Source organism: Lagopus leucura, unplaced genomic scaffold (assembly GCF_019238085.1).
Source record: "Lagopus leucura isolate 7727_CA_CO unplaced genomic scaffold, USGS_WTPT01 Super-Scaffold_100024, whole genome shotgun sequence".
NCBI lineage: Eukaryota > Metazoa > Chordata > Aves > Galliformes > Phasianidae > Lagopus > Lagopus leucura.
Genome location: NW_024962276.1, coordinates 6,190,256 through 6,204,376, shown reverse-complemented (window position 1 = coordinate 6,204,376; position 14,121 = coordinate 6,190,256). Strand labels below are relative to the sequence as shown.

The following is a 14,121-nucleotide window of genomic DNA, read 5'->3' as shown; positions in this document are numbered from 1 at the left end:
CGGGTGCCATGAGCGGCATGAGCAGTCCCCCCCCGGATGGAAGCACAGCCAGGAAGCACACAGTTCTCCTGTCTCACTCCATGTGGGCACCACTCAGTCCCGTCCCATCAGCCAGCTCAGAGCTCAGTGCTCCCTGCCCAGCAGTACCATTAAGGCCAGGCTGCAGGGAGCTCTGTGGGGGGAGCACAGGGAGCCTGCTTGGTGCTGGCAGGCTTGTTGCCACCATTAGTCACGGGCTCTTCCTGCTTCCCCTGAGGCTGGGCCCTGCGTGAGAGCTGAGGAGATAAGGGGGGCACATTTGCACCCAGAGCCCGTGATGCCCCTGGGGACAGTGTCAGTGGGACCTCCATGGCCCCAAGGGGCAGAAAGTCCACCCTCACACAGGGTCCAGCGGCCACCCCGTGAAGGAGACCCCAAGGAGAACAGAGATGGAGACCTTCTCCTCCACCCCCCCATGAAGCAACCATGCTAGGTGGGCTAGAAGGCAAAGGGCTGTAGCTAGAGACACCCAGACACCTCCCGGGCCAAAGTACCAGGGCTGGGAGCTTGCTCATGGCTGTGCAGTGAGTCAGTGGCACAGAGTGGTCCAGCCTCATCTCGAGCATCCCAGCTCCACCAGCACAGCAGCCCACCCCAGCTGGTACACACAAGCGCAGGCTGAGCTCTTGGCACTCAATTCCCTCCCCACCCCTGCCCTGGGAAACCTCACACCCAAGCCCCCTAGGCCCATGCCAGCAGCAGCAAGGAGCCCATTTCCATCCCCACCCCATCCAGCACTGAAGCAGGGTGTCCCATGGGTGCCCACCTTCTCACTGGCCGAGAATGGAGACCCGGGACTGGTGGGGGTTCCTGGCTCAGAGTCATCTTCATCCTCCAGGACTTTATCCAGGTACCCTATGGCTTCCTCTTCCTCCTCCATGGCCTGCTGGGCACCAGGGGGGCTGCGGGGACCCCACAAGGCTTCGGACATGAGGACTTACGCAGCCGAGCCAGCCGGGCCTGACTCAGCCCTGGATGCCGGCCACAGCCTCTGGATGAAAGGAGCCATTATGGGATCCCCGGTGCTCCCGCCTGCCCCAGCTCAGGCCGTCGGCCCCGCTGCGGGGCTCCCCCCACACAGCAGCACAGCCACCCGCGCGTGACGGCAGCGGGGACGGCGAGGTCACCCGAGTGGAGACGGAGGAGCTGCTTGGCTCTGCCTTGGCCAACGCTTTCCCCGGGTGCTCCGCCAGCAGCGTAGGGCCGCTGCCCGCCGTGCCGCTTCGCTCTGCTTTGCAGCCAGCGCTGCCGCTCCGCCCTGCGCTCTCGCTACAGGAAATGCACGTCTGGTGTGGAGGTGGGGCTGCTCACACTATGGTCAAGACAGCTCGCCAAATGTTTTTTTTGAGTTACAGCACTGGGGAAGCCAGAGATCAAGGGGGAACTCTATGGGGAGAGGTCCCCAACCCTCCATCCACACCCCCACGCCCTCCCCGGACTCACCAGCCAGAGCAGCAAGCAACAGCGCACCATTCTGCCTGCTATCGCCCATGAGTATCCCCATGAAGGGGGAGAGCTGGACCACGGGATTCTCCAGTGACCCCTGAGGGCAGCAGAAGGGATCATGTCCCATTAGGACATCTGACCCCCCACTCTGAACCCCACAGATGAAGGCTCCTGGGCCCCTCCCTGCTCCAGAGGAAACCTCAGCAGGGAAATGGTGCTGATGTGCGGTACTTCTCAGAGCACCTGGTCTACATCTAGCAATTCCGCAGGGCCTCGCTGGCCCTGGTGAGTGAGGCAAGAAGGGACTGGAGATGCAGATATCTGGAGGAGGTAATGCAAGAGCCATTTCAGCTGTTTTCCCACTCTCCTCTGAAAAAAAAAAAAAAAAAAAAAAGGGGAACCAGTAGTTGCGGATGCTCAGCCCCCACAAGCTTCTCGCCTCCCTACTCCTTTCAAAACCTGAAACAAAGCACTGGTGCATGAAAAAATGGAGGAAGAACTTTCTGGAGCCCTGGTCTGCATCCACACTGCACCTCAGGCTTTTCACATTTGGTAAGAGAGCTCTTTCCCAGGACCCCAGAACACAGCAATTGGATCACCAGGGTAGGGAAAACCATCTTCAGCACCAAACCAGCAGCACCCTGTGCTGTGGCCGCAGCCTCTGCCAGGATGCTCGTGGCTACAGGTGGGATGGGCTGGTCCCCATGCAGCTGGGGGAGTTCTGGGATCAGTTGCTGTTTCACAAGATGAGACCCTGCCAGAAACCTGCCAAGCTGGAGATGCCACCTCCAACACCAGGTGGATATGGGATGTCAGGTTGAGCCAGGCACCCTATACCACCCAGACAATAGGCTCCAGCTTACACACATGTACCCACCTAGAGGCGCACCAAGACCACAGCTGCTGGCACCCAAAGGCACTCTCCCTAAGCCCCAGCCCAAGCAGCTGCAGATAAAGGGATCAGAGGCAGAGCTGGCGCTGAGCTCTAAAGCCCCCAATCCTGTTAGTGCTGGACCAGCACTGAGCTGAGATGGCCACTGAGGTGGCATCGCTGCCTCAGAGCAGAAGGCAACACCCTCTGGACTACCCAGAGCCCCACTGCTTCCCCAGGACCACCCTGCCAGGGGATGAAACTCCCTTGCAGTGGGGTACCAGGGTGGGGGCTGACTCACTCCCATGTTGGTGAGCCAGGGAACCATGCCTGGGGACACAGCAGCTCAACAAGGGATGATGGGACCTGTGGGATCCACGTGGGACTGGACACAGAGGATGCTGCACAGCACCCGTACCCTGGGGAGGAAGCCACACCTCTGTGCTCCTCCGCCTCAACATCCGGGTTAGGGCTTTAACTCCTTCCATGACAAAAACCTCCACATTTTCCACACTGCCTCCTCCCATGTCCCTGCCTCCACCGTCCTCCAGAAAGCAGTCGCTATGCACAGGGAGCAGAGGTAGCCAGTGCCATGCCAAGGGGACAGCAGCTCCCAGGCCCCTGGGACAGCACTGCTCCCCTTGGGTTATAGAGAAACCCTAATTCTGGAAAAAAACACCTTCTATTTTCAGTTTCCTACTCCAAAGCTTTCCTAATTTCCCTTCCGAGAAAGGCGACGGATAAAAACGCAGCAGATCTGCAAGAATACTCAAGAGCTCAAGGAGTTAAATCTGAGTTTCCTTTTAAAGAGAAAGGGGTGGACACGGTGTCCCACTGCAGCTGGCAGGCTGTCCCCAAGCGCCACTAGATGGAGCCTGCAGCACGGCTCTTTGTCCCCTCACAGAGGGGCAGGGGCACAGCAGTCCATCCCAACACCTTCCCAGCTGGGCTCCAGCACCCAGCCCCTGCTGTCTGGGGCAGTGTCACCAACGTGACCCATGGACACCGCACCATTCCCAGCCCTGGGGTTGGGAAGCCGAGCAGTCACATGCATCACAGCAGCACCAGACCATCATCAGGAAAGAAGGCACATCCCAGCCCCAATTTTCACAGGTCCTACTGCCAAGCTCAGTGCCCAGCCCACCTACCCCGGTGTTGAGCCCATCGGTGGGTGTGGGTGAGACGCCATCTCCGCTCTCCTGGCCCCGAGCGCTGAGCTGGGGGGACATGGTGGGCGACTCGTCGATGTAGGGCATGGTTTCCGAGCCTTCTGGCAGTGCTTTGGGCTCCTCGTTGCCCTCGGCATCGTAATCTTCTGCACCATAGTTGAAATCTGCCAGAAGAAAAGATGGCGGTGAGCATCCAGGAAGGAGATGGGCGATGTGGGGACAGGGACACCAAGCATTCCTGGTCTCCGTCCCACCCCACAACGACTCAGGGGCTCACAACCCCACTCCCAACCCTCGAGGCCAAGCAGGGACAAGGACACCCGCTCCACACAGCTGCCACTGCCCACCTGCCGACCAGCAGCTCTTTTCCCTACATTTACATAATTCATGCTGCCGGGAAGCCGCAGGCCGCGTCTGTGTGGGGGCAGCTGCTCCTCCAGACAGCCCGGCCCTGCGCCAGCAGCCCTGCCCTCAGCGCCGGCGAGCGATGGAAGCGGGCTGGCATCCAATCCTCCTCATCCTCACCACATGCCGGTGAGGGGGACACGGCCACCCCGCCTGGAAGAATGGGGACAACGGCAACCTGGGGCATGCGGGAGCGATGCCAACACAGTGACTTGAGACACGGCAGAAGGACTCTGCTCACCCTCACGTTGCCACCAGGCCACGCTCCCCCTTTCCCCACACACACACAGAGCCATTCCGGGGAGCCTCAGCCCTGGGTGGGAGCTGAGAACGGCCAAGCAGCAGTGCGAGGCCTGGGGGCTGCAGGGAGGGCCCAGGGCGCAGCGGGGGCCGGGGTACAGCCGAACCGGTTCCCATGGCAACGGCAGCACTCGGCGGGAAGAGGCGGCTGCAGCAGCCCCGAGATGCTGACAAAGGGGAGGGGGAAGGGAGCCCAGCTGCGGCACAGGAACCCCCCAGTACCTTGCAAAGAGGATGAGGACCTCGCCCCGAGCCCCTGGGGTGTCCCCATGGCTGAGATCCCCGCTCAGAAGGGCGCTGGGCTGCATCCATCCCAAGCCAAACCCTGCACTGTTGTCGCTTCACCGCCCCACAGCCTCAACTGGGGAGTCCCCCGGCTCCTGCCAGCGTTGCTTGTCCCATTAATATTGCATTCAGCTCAATATTTAAAGTGGATAAATCTTTAAATCGAAGAGCACAGCGCCAGGAGCCGTGCAGTGCTGGCAGGGAGGGACCAGAACTGTCCTACATCCCAGCACAGGGAGCCCAGCACAGGACATCCTCATTTTACCAGGGCAGGGCAGACCAGCCATTCTCAGATCTCTCTTTATTAGCAATTAGCTGCTAACGAGCAACCTCTAGAGGCCTGACACCACCCACCTCACACCACCCACCCTGTGGAAGCCCAAAGCCCCTCACACAGACCCTTCCCTGGCTAGGGTCTAACGAGGGGAGCTGGGAGAGGGAAAAGCTGAAGGTTCCCCCCTGAAAATCTTCAACCCCATGCTCCTGTTGGCCAAGCTCTGTAGCTTCAGACTGAAGCACAGCACCCCAGCCCTGAGCCCACCCCAGAAATGGTGACATGGGTACAGCTAAGGCTATGCCAGCCTTGCCAAAGCCATCGCTTCAATACCAGGGCCACAGCAGCAGCCGGCAGCAGCAGGAGCCCACGCTGAGCCCAGCAGCAGAGCTGGGACCTGGCCACCTCCCCACCCCACTGCCAGCCTTGGGAGCAGCTCGGGTAACGAGGAACACCGTTTTAATGAGGCAGCTGGGGACCTTGCCAACTGCCTCCGGCAGTGGAGGTAGTGACAAAGGCACAGAGGCACAGAAGGGGAAGGGATCAGTCCATGGAGACGCAGGAATGGCCCCAGACCTCAAGCACCCATTGCTTGCCTCCAGCCTGAGCAGATTTCAGCCCCAGGTTTGACCTGGAGACAAGCTGCAGTGTCCAAAGAAACATGAAAGGAGAGGGACCCTTGGCAGAGTCCTGTACCCGCTCAGGAGCCCAGAACACACGGAGGGGAGGGTGCCTGGGCACCCAGGGGACACCGCCAGTGCCATGTCACCACGCGCACCAGGACTGCAGGATGCCAGGAGGTGTCTCTTGGCAGCGTCCCAACCTTTTCACAGGCTCTCTGAAGTAATCCCCCCATGTCCATAGAGCACAAGTGGCTCCATCAGTGAACTCACCACGAGGACAGATGGACACAAGTCAGGGTGTGCTGCAAGCAGGGATCCAAAGGGACGTGCCATCACTCGGTGCACAGATCAGTGCCTAATGCCACCTTGGGAAAGGGACCTTGCCCATGCGTAAGGGACACTGAAGGCCTATCATCTTCACAGCCCTGCCTGCAGAGCCCAGCAAGCCCAAATCACACTGCTCCCTCCTCCTCCCGCAGCTGCATTGCCCTTGCAGCCTGTTCTTGTGCCCATGCCAAACCCAGAGCTATTTTTGCTCCAGCAGCAGTGGAAACCCTCCTGCTCCACCCAAGATGTGGGGACAGAGGAATCAGAACCCACTCTACAGCCCCCTCACCCAAATCAGCCATGGCCTGGGTGCTGCAGCTCCTAGCCCCCAGTACCCCAGGCTTGTGCCTGAGGGACACTGGCACCATTGGGGTCCCACAGCCACGGTGGGGTCAGAAATACGTCCCCACACGGAAAATCACATCTCAGCTCTGCCATCCAAGCTGATGCCAGTGAAATGATGCTCGAGAATGAGCGTGGCCAAGGGCGGCCACTGGCTCCTCCCAACATGGGCAGGTGACAGCACTGTCACAGCAGCACAGTGTGGCATTTCCTTTGCTTTCCCAGATGGGCACATACCACATCCAAGGCTCCGCACACCTCAACGCTTACCTGCCCTATCCCATTCCCACAGTTCAACATCCTTATGGTGGGGGAGAACATACTTTGCCATTCCCAGATTGCAAGGTTTGGGAAAATGCCACATTTTTACTGGGTGAAAATTCACCATGACAACAGGGATGCGTGAGCTGGCCTCAGACCTGCCTCCACAGGCCTCCTCGACACAAACAGCATCTCCTCCTCACCCACGCTGCATCCTCCCAGCCAGCACATCATCCCAGGATGCTCACAAGCCCAAGTGCTGAGCGCTCACTGCTCCCAAGTGCTACCATCCCTAGGCATCCTGATAGACCCTGGCACCGTGAGCTCTGCAGGGAGGCAGCTGCAGGGAAGCTGGGTCTGGAGGACTGCACAAGCTGGCACAGAGGGATGCTTTTGACTGCAAGGGTCTGCCTTGGGGGATTTGGGATGGAAAACTTTGGAGGACTCAGCCCCATGCATTGTACCCCGTGATCAACCCCAGCTCTGGGTTCTTGCCACACTGAATTGCAAATTCAAATGTGCAATTACTCCTGAACCCCATCCTGCCTCCCCACCCAAACCTGCACCACAAGAGCCAGGCTCCATGCTCAGCCACTTCCTAGCTAATATCCACAGATTTCATACCCCCAAAACCACACAGCAGTGTATGCAGGTTCAGTGCTCCCCAGAAGGAATGGCAAAGACCCAAGCCCCCCCTCTCTCAGCTCTATCCCATGCTCCTGGGATGCTGATGCCTGCACTGGGTGTCTCAGGACTGGCTTATTCCCACACCAGATCCTGGCTGCCCATCCATGGGGCCAGGAAGGATTCACAGCCCCAGTGCTGCTGCAGGGGACTCCCTGCTGCCAGCCTTTAGGTTCCACTACCACAGGACTGCGTTTCTACTGCATCCTTCTGCTAAAATCACTGCTGGGGGAGAGGAGACAACCCAAAGCCACTGAGAGACAGGGACTGAAGCAGCACCCCTATCCCCAGGCCCCCATGGGCACTGTCACATTGCTCCGGCATCAGTGACCTGCACCACACCAGTAGCACTGCCACCCCTTGCAATGGACACAGGTCCCCACTTCCAACCCCGGAGAGCCCCACCGGGACATGAGGGATGCTCAGGGGTGGGGGAGCACAGCCCCCACCGGCATCACCTGCCCCCTGCCCGCCCTCAGCTCAGCATCACCAGCGCAGCATCCATCCGTCACCTAACAGATAGTGGGGGTACCTGGCCCCCCGAGCCCTCCCGCCCCCCCCTCCCCCGCCCCGAGCACGTACTGCTGTAGAGGGTGTCGATCCAGGACAGTCGCGGCAGGCCGCGGTGGCTCAGCGGCTCCATGCTCTGCGTTCAGCCCCGCCAGCCGGCTCTCATCTCACAACAAAGGCAGCGAGGGGGAGGCGGGGGGCTGCAGGCCCAGGCGGGGGCTGGCTGGGAGCAGGGCGATACCGCCTGCCCGGCCGCGCAGCGGTTCTTCTTCTGCCAGGGGAGCCCAAGGAAGGAGGTGCTGGCTGGCGATGGCAGTGCGTCCCGCCTCCCGCCTCTGCCTCGCCGGGGGGAGCCGAGCCCTGCGTCCCCCGCACGCAGCCACGCCAGCTCCCCGCGGTGCCTGGGGAGGGGAAGTGGGGATGGTGGCTTTATGGGCACAGGGGTGCGAGACTCCATGCAGAGCCTCAGGCAACCCCGGAGCCAATAGGGGGACACGGGAACACCCACCTCTGCCCCAACCTCAATCTCCTCCCCATGCTCCAGGGATGCCCCAGTCCAGCCAAACCTCAACAGCTGAAGGATGCCCAGCTCCCAGACCGCTGCTGGTATCTCTCCTTAGGAGAAGTCAGCACCTAGGGAGCCTCCCCCGCTACCCCCAGAAAGGGCTGACGCAGCTTGGAATGGGCAGGCAGGGGTTAAACTGCCCTCCCCATCTGCGTATAGCCAAAGGAAATACAAAGTGCCAGAGTCATCAACCCCAATATGTCAGCACACCAGCCAAGCGTTCAGCCTGCCCTCCTCCTGCCCGCACCCGCACCACTGCCCTGGTCCTGCTGGTACGGCAGCATCCCAAGCCACTGTCCTCACCCACATCCTGCCCTGCATGGGGATGGGCTCAGCCCAGGTGATGGGGACAGCTGGGAGCTGTGTGGGAAGGATGATGCTGTGCGGGACATGTGGGGAAGGCACAACACCAGGGTGTGAGGTGCCAGGACATGGGAGGCATTGGCAGTCACACCTGGAAAACTCAATGTGGGGGAACACTGCCACTGCCTGGTTCCAGCTCCCAGGGATTCTACAGCCCTCAGAGGTGGTGGATGCATTTTGGGGAGCACAGTTTGGCACAGCCAACAGCACACAGTGCCGCCCAGGCGCAGCCTTACGTCCCCAGAGGGCCGCATCCAGCCTCCATGGGCTGAGTCACCACATGCTGAGTCAGTGTTGAAGGTGCTGCCATTTCCCAGCCCTCATGCTTCTGGATATCCTGGGGACCCCTGCACCCTGGCACTGCTTGGTGCCACAGCTCCCCTCCCCGAGCCATTGGCACATATGGTGCCCAGGGGAGGCAGTGGGGTGACACACTGCCCCACACAATGAGTGCATCCACTGCTCTCCTATCCCCAGCAGCCTCCATCTGAATGACTGCAAGGCACAACCAGCCCTGATGCAAAGCCACTTCCGTCCTCTCAACTCCTGTGCTTGGGCAGCACTCTCTGAGCCCATGCAGCATAAGCCAGGGCTGAGGATAGGGATGGAGGAGGTGGAGGAGGAGGAGGCAGCAGCTGCTCAAGCTGCAGCAGTGAGCAGGCATGCATGCATAGGCACAGCAGAAACAGGCCCCCACAATGGCAAGGTACAGGGCTGAGCACACATATCCTCCACAAGAGAGGAAGATGCTGAGTGCAGGAGCAGCAGCACCACTGTGGGGGTGCAGCACCAGCATAGCCCTGCACAGAATAGGGGCAGGCAGCTCTCAGCATCTCCTGTGCAGCTGATTGTCTGTGCACAGTATGCCTACATCACTCCCCTTGTTATCAGCACGAGGGTGAGGAACTGAGGGAATCTCCCCAAAGTGCAAACACCCCACAGATAGCCAGCAGTGACAACAGCAAGTGATGCAGCCAAGATACGCTCAGGAAGGATGCGAAGGGCACAGCCCAACTTTGCTCCATGGAGGTAGGAGCCATTTGGAGACATGTGGAAACATCCCGTGGATTTGGAGTGAAGAAATGCCCGGTATTCACCAAGATGCCCAAGGCGGTACCATCCCCATGCCACCACTGATAGCTTAATGCAGCAAACACATATCCTGTGGGCCAACCACTGTGCCAGACACCTGTGCTTTATTTTGGTTACTCCACCCCATTTGCCTTTGCAAACAAACAAACGCCCAAATCAAAACAAACAAACACAATCCTACTCCTGCACATGGAGCACACCCAGCTCCTAGTAGCAGTGAAACAGAATGGACACCCAGCAGCTGGTGGCTCCCACAGTGGAAACCACACACTCCAACACACCTCAACAGCCTCTGCCCATGGCTCTGGGCACAACAGCTCATGGAACTGGGTGCATTCTTATGACAGAGCCCAGGCCTGCTGCCCCCACACTGCAGCCCCGTGCCCTGTTGGGTTTCTCACTGCCTGCCTGGCATCTGCTGGCCGCAGCCGGGCAGCCCACGCACTGCTATTTCTGGGCTCTTGCACAAGAGGATGCTCTGACCACAGCCACACGGCCCTGGGGTGCTGGGGATGTGCAGTGAGGGGAAAGAGAGGGGAAGAAGGAATCAGTGGAGAACACGCAGCCAAAAGCAGGACGAGAGGGGCTGGAGGAGCCCCAGCACCAACCCGGGGGGCTGCAGAGGAAAAGGAAGAGATGGTGGTCGGCAAGTCAGGAAGAAAGTGTCTGCCCTGAGCACAAAGGTCTCCATCTGCCAGAGCTCTGCTCCATCCCAAAGCTCGCGGCTGTGGCTCAGTGCAAGGCAGACCGGCCCAGCCCCAGGCCAGGCTCTGCTCCTGAAACACATCCAAGGGAGCCGAGAGGCGTCGCTGCTGCTCATCTACATATGCAAATCCTCCTGCTTAGCAAACACTGATAAAGAGAGGAGGGATGGAAGAGCCAAGACTATTTTAAGATGTTTTTTAGAGGCGAGGAGTGCACCCCAACACAGCACCACGTCCAGAGGCTGCTGCTCCTGTGGACATTGTCACAAGGTCTGCAGGAGGAACCCAGAGATGCTGGGGGTAAATGTACCATTTTTCCTGGACAGATGCACGTTTTAGCCCTTAGCTAACCTGGGCACTCTGTTCTGACCCAAGGGAACACATCCCCCACCAGCAGAAAATGGGAAAATGAGTTTTCCTGCAGCTGGTGGAGGGGGAATCTCACCAGCAAAGACCTCACTGCACAGAAGTGTCCTTCCAGCCAAAAAACAAGAAGAAAAAAAAAAAAAAAAAGAAAAGCAAAACAGATTTCACGGCCCTGGTAGGACTTACAATGCAAATGTATTCAGGCCCCCTAGGGCACTTCTTTACAGTTTTCATTAATGCTGCCAACCTGCCCGTGTCACCTCCCCAGACCCCCCTCCCCATCCCCAGGCAGCTTGGTGCTTGGAAAAGCACCCCGTCCTGCACCTCCAAGCACAGTGCTGGGCCCCACAGCAGATGGGGACGGTTCAAAGGTCCCAGGCAGGGCTCGCACACACACATGCTGGGGTTTTGTTCCCTCCCAAGCAGATAAAATTAAACACTGCCACTCTGCATGTCCTTCCCAGACCAGAAGAGGAACTCGCAGCGCGCTCAAACCCAAACAAACACTCTTTCAACAGTGGAAGACACTACGAAGTTAACATTAAAAAATAAAGAGGACACAGATGTCGTGGCCAGGCTCGGGGCCACCCACACACCTACAGCTTCAGCTCCTGCCTGAAGCCCCTCCTTGCTGTAAAGGGAAGGAAACGGATGTACAGAGATCTACAAAGTGACAGCAAAACATTTCAGTTTCCATCACCTCCTGCACACCATGAGCTGCTCCGGACAAAAAGAGATGCATGGAGACAAACCTCGGACTGCGTGCTGTTTTCTGTTCTCTTTTCTGTTGGGGCTTTTGGGATCTCATCCCCTCAGCTCCATTGGGGCTGTGCTCACTATTCCTGTGCCATGGGGACCCCACTGCTGCCCCTAGGACTCGGGTCACACTTCCCAAGGTCACAGCAAACGTGGGGTGATTGCATTCATGGAAGAGACCACGAGATGCGATTCCAGCTAATGGAGGGCAGGGGGTTTCACTCCTGCTGTGCTGTATCCGACACCAAACATTCTGCCCTCATCCTGCTGGGCTGCAGTGTGTCCACAAGAAGAGATCACGCAGCAAAGCAGCTTCACACCAAGCAGGCCTCTTCCTAAACTTCCCAGCAATGAAACCGAGTACGGAGGTGCTCTTCCTCTGATTGCAACCCAAACACTGAGCTCAGGGCATCCCCCCAACATGCATCCCCCCAGTCCTCTTCTCAATCCCCAGCACAGGGACAGGTGATGGCCAGATGAAGGGAATGCCAGCCCTTTGCACACTTCCTTTCAGCCATCTGCTCACTGACGCTCCGATGGGGTCGGTCCTGAGAGAACTGGCAAGGGCGTTATCTCCAATGCCAGCATCACATATCTGGCTGCCACATGCCCTCCTCTCATGCAATAGCTGCAGACGGAGGCATCTTGTAGATATCCTCGCTTTAAATCAGATTAATCACAAGCTACTTAACGGAAACCACTGTGTTCCCCATGGTAATTCCCATAAAGGCGATACCCAGCACTGCTGCATTACGTTACCATGAGCTCAGCCGCCTACAGAAGGAGAGCCCAAAACTTCATGAAAATACTGGGGGACCCCAAACCAGACAGCAGGCACCAAATTACCAACAACATCACAGCCCAGCTGGCAAGCAGCACTGCAACCAGGAATTGGTAGCTACAGCTGAACAATAAAGAGAAGTGAGAAGAAAAGGCAAGAGCAATAAATGAGCCGCACGTAACTAAAAGGGGGATCCAGTCATCAGCCACACGCTGCTTATTGTACGCTCAGACTCTGCTGTGAAATGTCAGCACACACTGAGCCCCTTATAATGCACAACAAAGCAGTGCTGATGCCAAGGGATTGCATGGGACGTGCTGGGAAGAGCCCACCACTGTCACCATCACCATCACCCACACAGCCCCCAGCTCTGGGAGCCGATTGTTTGGGCCCAGTTTGTTTGGGGCAGGGAACAAATCAACCCCAACAGACTGAGCAAGAGCAAAACTACTGCAAGTCAGTTGCAGTCAGCGACTTAAGTGCCATCTCCTGGCTGTCAGGGCTGTGTCTGAATCAGGATGAAAGCACACGGGATGATGCAATAACAACTTCCAGGCCGCTGGAAGTAGGACAATGTGACAGTGCTGGCTGCTTGCGCCCTCAGTGCCACGAAGCATGCAGCAGCTCGCAAAATAATGTGTCCTCAGGATGCCCGGACACCTCACACGTCTGCCTTAGAGGCTGCAGGACTTCACAGCCCTGAGCTAAGGCACCTGGAGAAAGTGGCTTTTGTGCAGCATCCGAAGGCCTGGAGGTGGCTGCTGTGCTGGTGGCACTTCCAAGAAGTGGCTGCATGGGATCGGCCCAAGGACGGGGCCTTGGCACGGGATGCCCTTGAGAGCAGGACAGCACGAGGCCGGGGGTGACGTTAACTGAGGCACGAGTGGCTCCTGGCGGTGTGATGGGGACCTCCTGGGGAGACTTCCAGATCCGCTGCCGTGCCGTGACCACGTGCGGGGATGGCACAGGGTGGGGGGACAGGAGCACGACGTCCTCGGATTTGGCACGTGAGGGTGGCCCGGGAGGACAGCACGAGAAACCCCCTGACCGTGCGAACGGGGACAGCCCGGCGAGGAGCCGGCGCGGGGGCCGCGGGGCAGCACAACCCCTCTGCCGTACCGGAGGGGCCAACCCCGCTGTCGGGCACCGACCCGCAGGGCCGTTGTCCCCCGCCACCCACCTGCCGAGGAAGCGTCCTCCGCTCCGGAGCTGCCGTCGCTGCCTCCCTCCGGGGAACTGCCGCGGGGGGCGGCGGGGGGCGGGCGGCGGCGGGGCGGGGCCGGGGGGCGCGGGGGGGGCGCGGGCCAGGGCCGCCTCCAGGTACAGCACCTTGAAGCGCTCCTCGGCCAGAGCCCGCTGCAGGCGCCGCAGGTGCCGGCGGCATCGCTCCAGCTCCCGCTCCATGGCCCGCACCGAGCCCAGTTCCATGCGGGGCGCCGGTTCCCCCGGGAATTCCTCCTGCCAATGTCGGGCAAAGTCCGCCCGAGCCGCCGCCGTCGCCTCCTCGCCCGCTGCCATCCCCGGGCTTCCCCGCCGCCTTCCTCCTCCTCCTCCTCCTCCTCCTCCTCCTCCTCCTCCTTCCGCCCCCCACCACCGCCGCGGGCCCTGACGTCGGCTCCCGCCCGGCCCCTCCGGCCCGCCCCCGGCCGCTCCTCCTCGGCACGGCCCCGACGGGGCGGGGGCACCGCTACCACCTCCCTCTGGCACCTCCCGGCCCGACTCTCTGCAGCCGGATCTCGGCGTCCATTCCTGGAACACGGGAGGAAGCCACCCCCAGGTCAAAGGAACCTCTCTGAGGTAGCGGTGCCAGCATAGCACTCTTGTACCAGCAGCCTTTCTTGCTCGAGGTGCAACCTGGGGTCTCCCAAGGAGCTCCTGACGTGTTAGGAGGATGCTGAGAGGGTCGTGTACCTGCAGCTGGTCCGAGCCCTTCCTGGTGAGGGTCCACCTTGGAGCTC

At 59.6% G+C, this 14,121-nt stretch overlaps 1 protein-coding gene across 3 annotated transcripts in view; it reads right to left on the bottom strand.

Annotated features, from left to right (window-relative positions):
• ABR (ABR activator of RhoGEF and GTPase) overlaps positions 1-13,418 on the bottom strand; it is a 29,840-nt gene extending 16,422 nt beyond the window's left edge. Inside the window, exons 1-2 of one of the 3 annotated variants that reach the window (XM_042879532.1) lie at positions 13,344-13,418; positions 3,505-3,689 (exon numbers count right to left, since the gene is read on the bottom strand). In XM_042879532.1, the coding sequence (XP_042735466.1) occupies positions 3,505-3,612 (108 nt within the window). In that variant the 5' untranslated portion in view covers positions 3,613-3,689; positions 13,344-13,418. Of the gene's footprint in view, positions 1-805; positions 1,251-3,504; positions 3,690-7,608; positions 7,699-13,343 lie in introns of those variants that run through there. The other 2 variants (XM_042879533.1, XM_042879534.1) reach the window with 2 other exon arrangements.
• Positions 13,419-14,121: the final 703 nt, after the last annotated feature.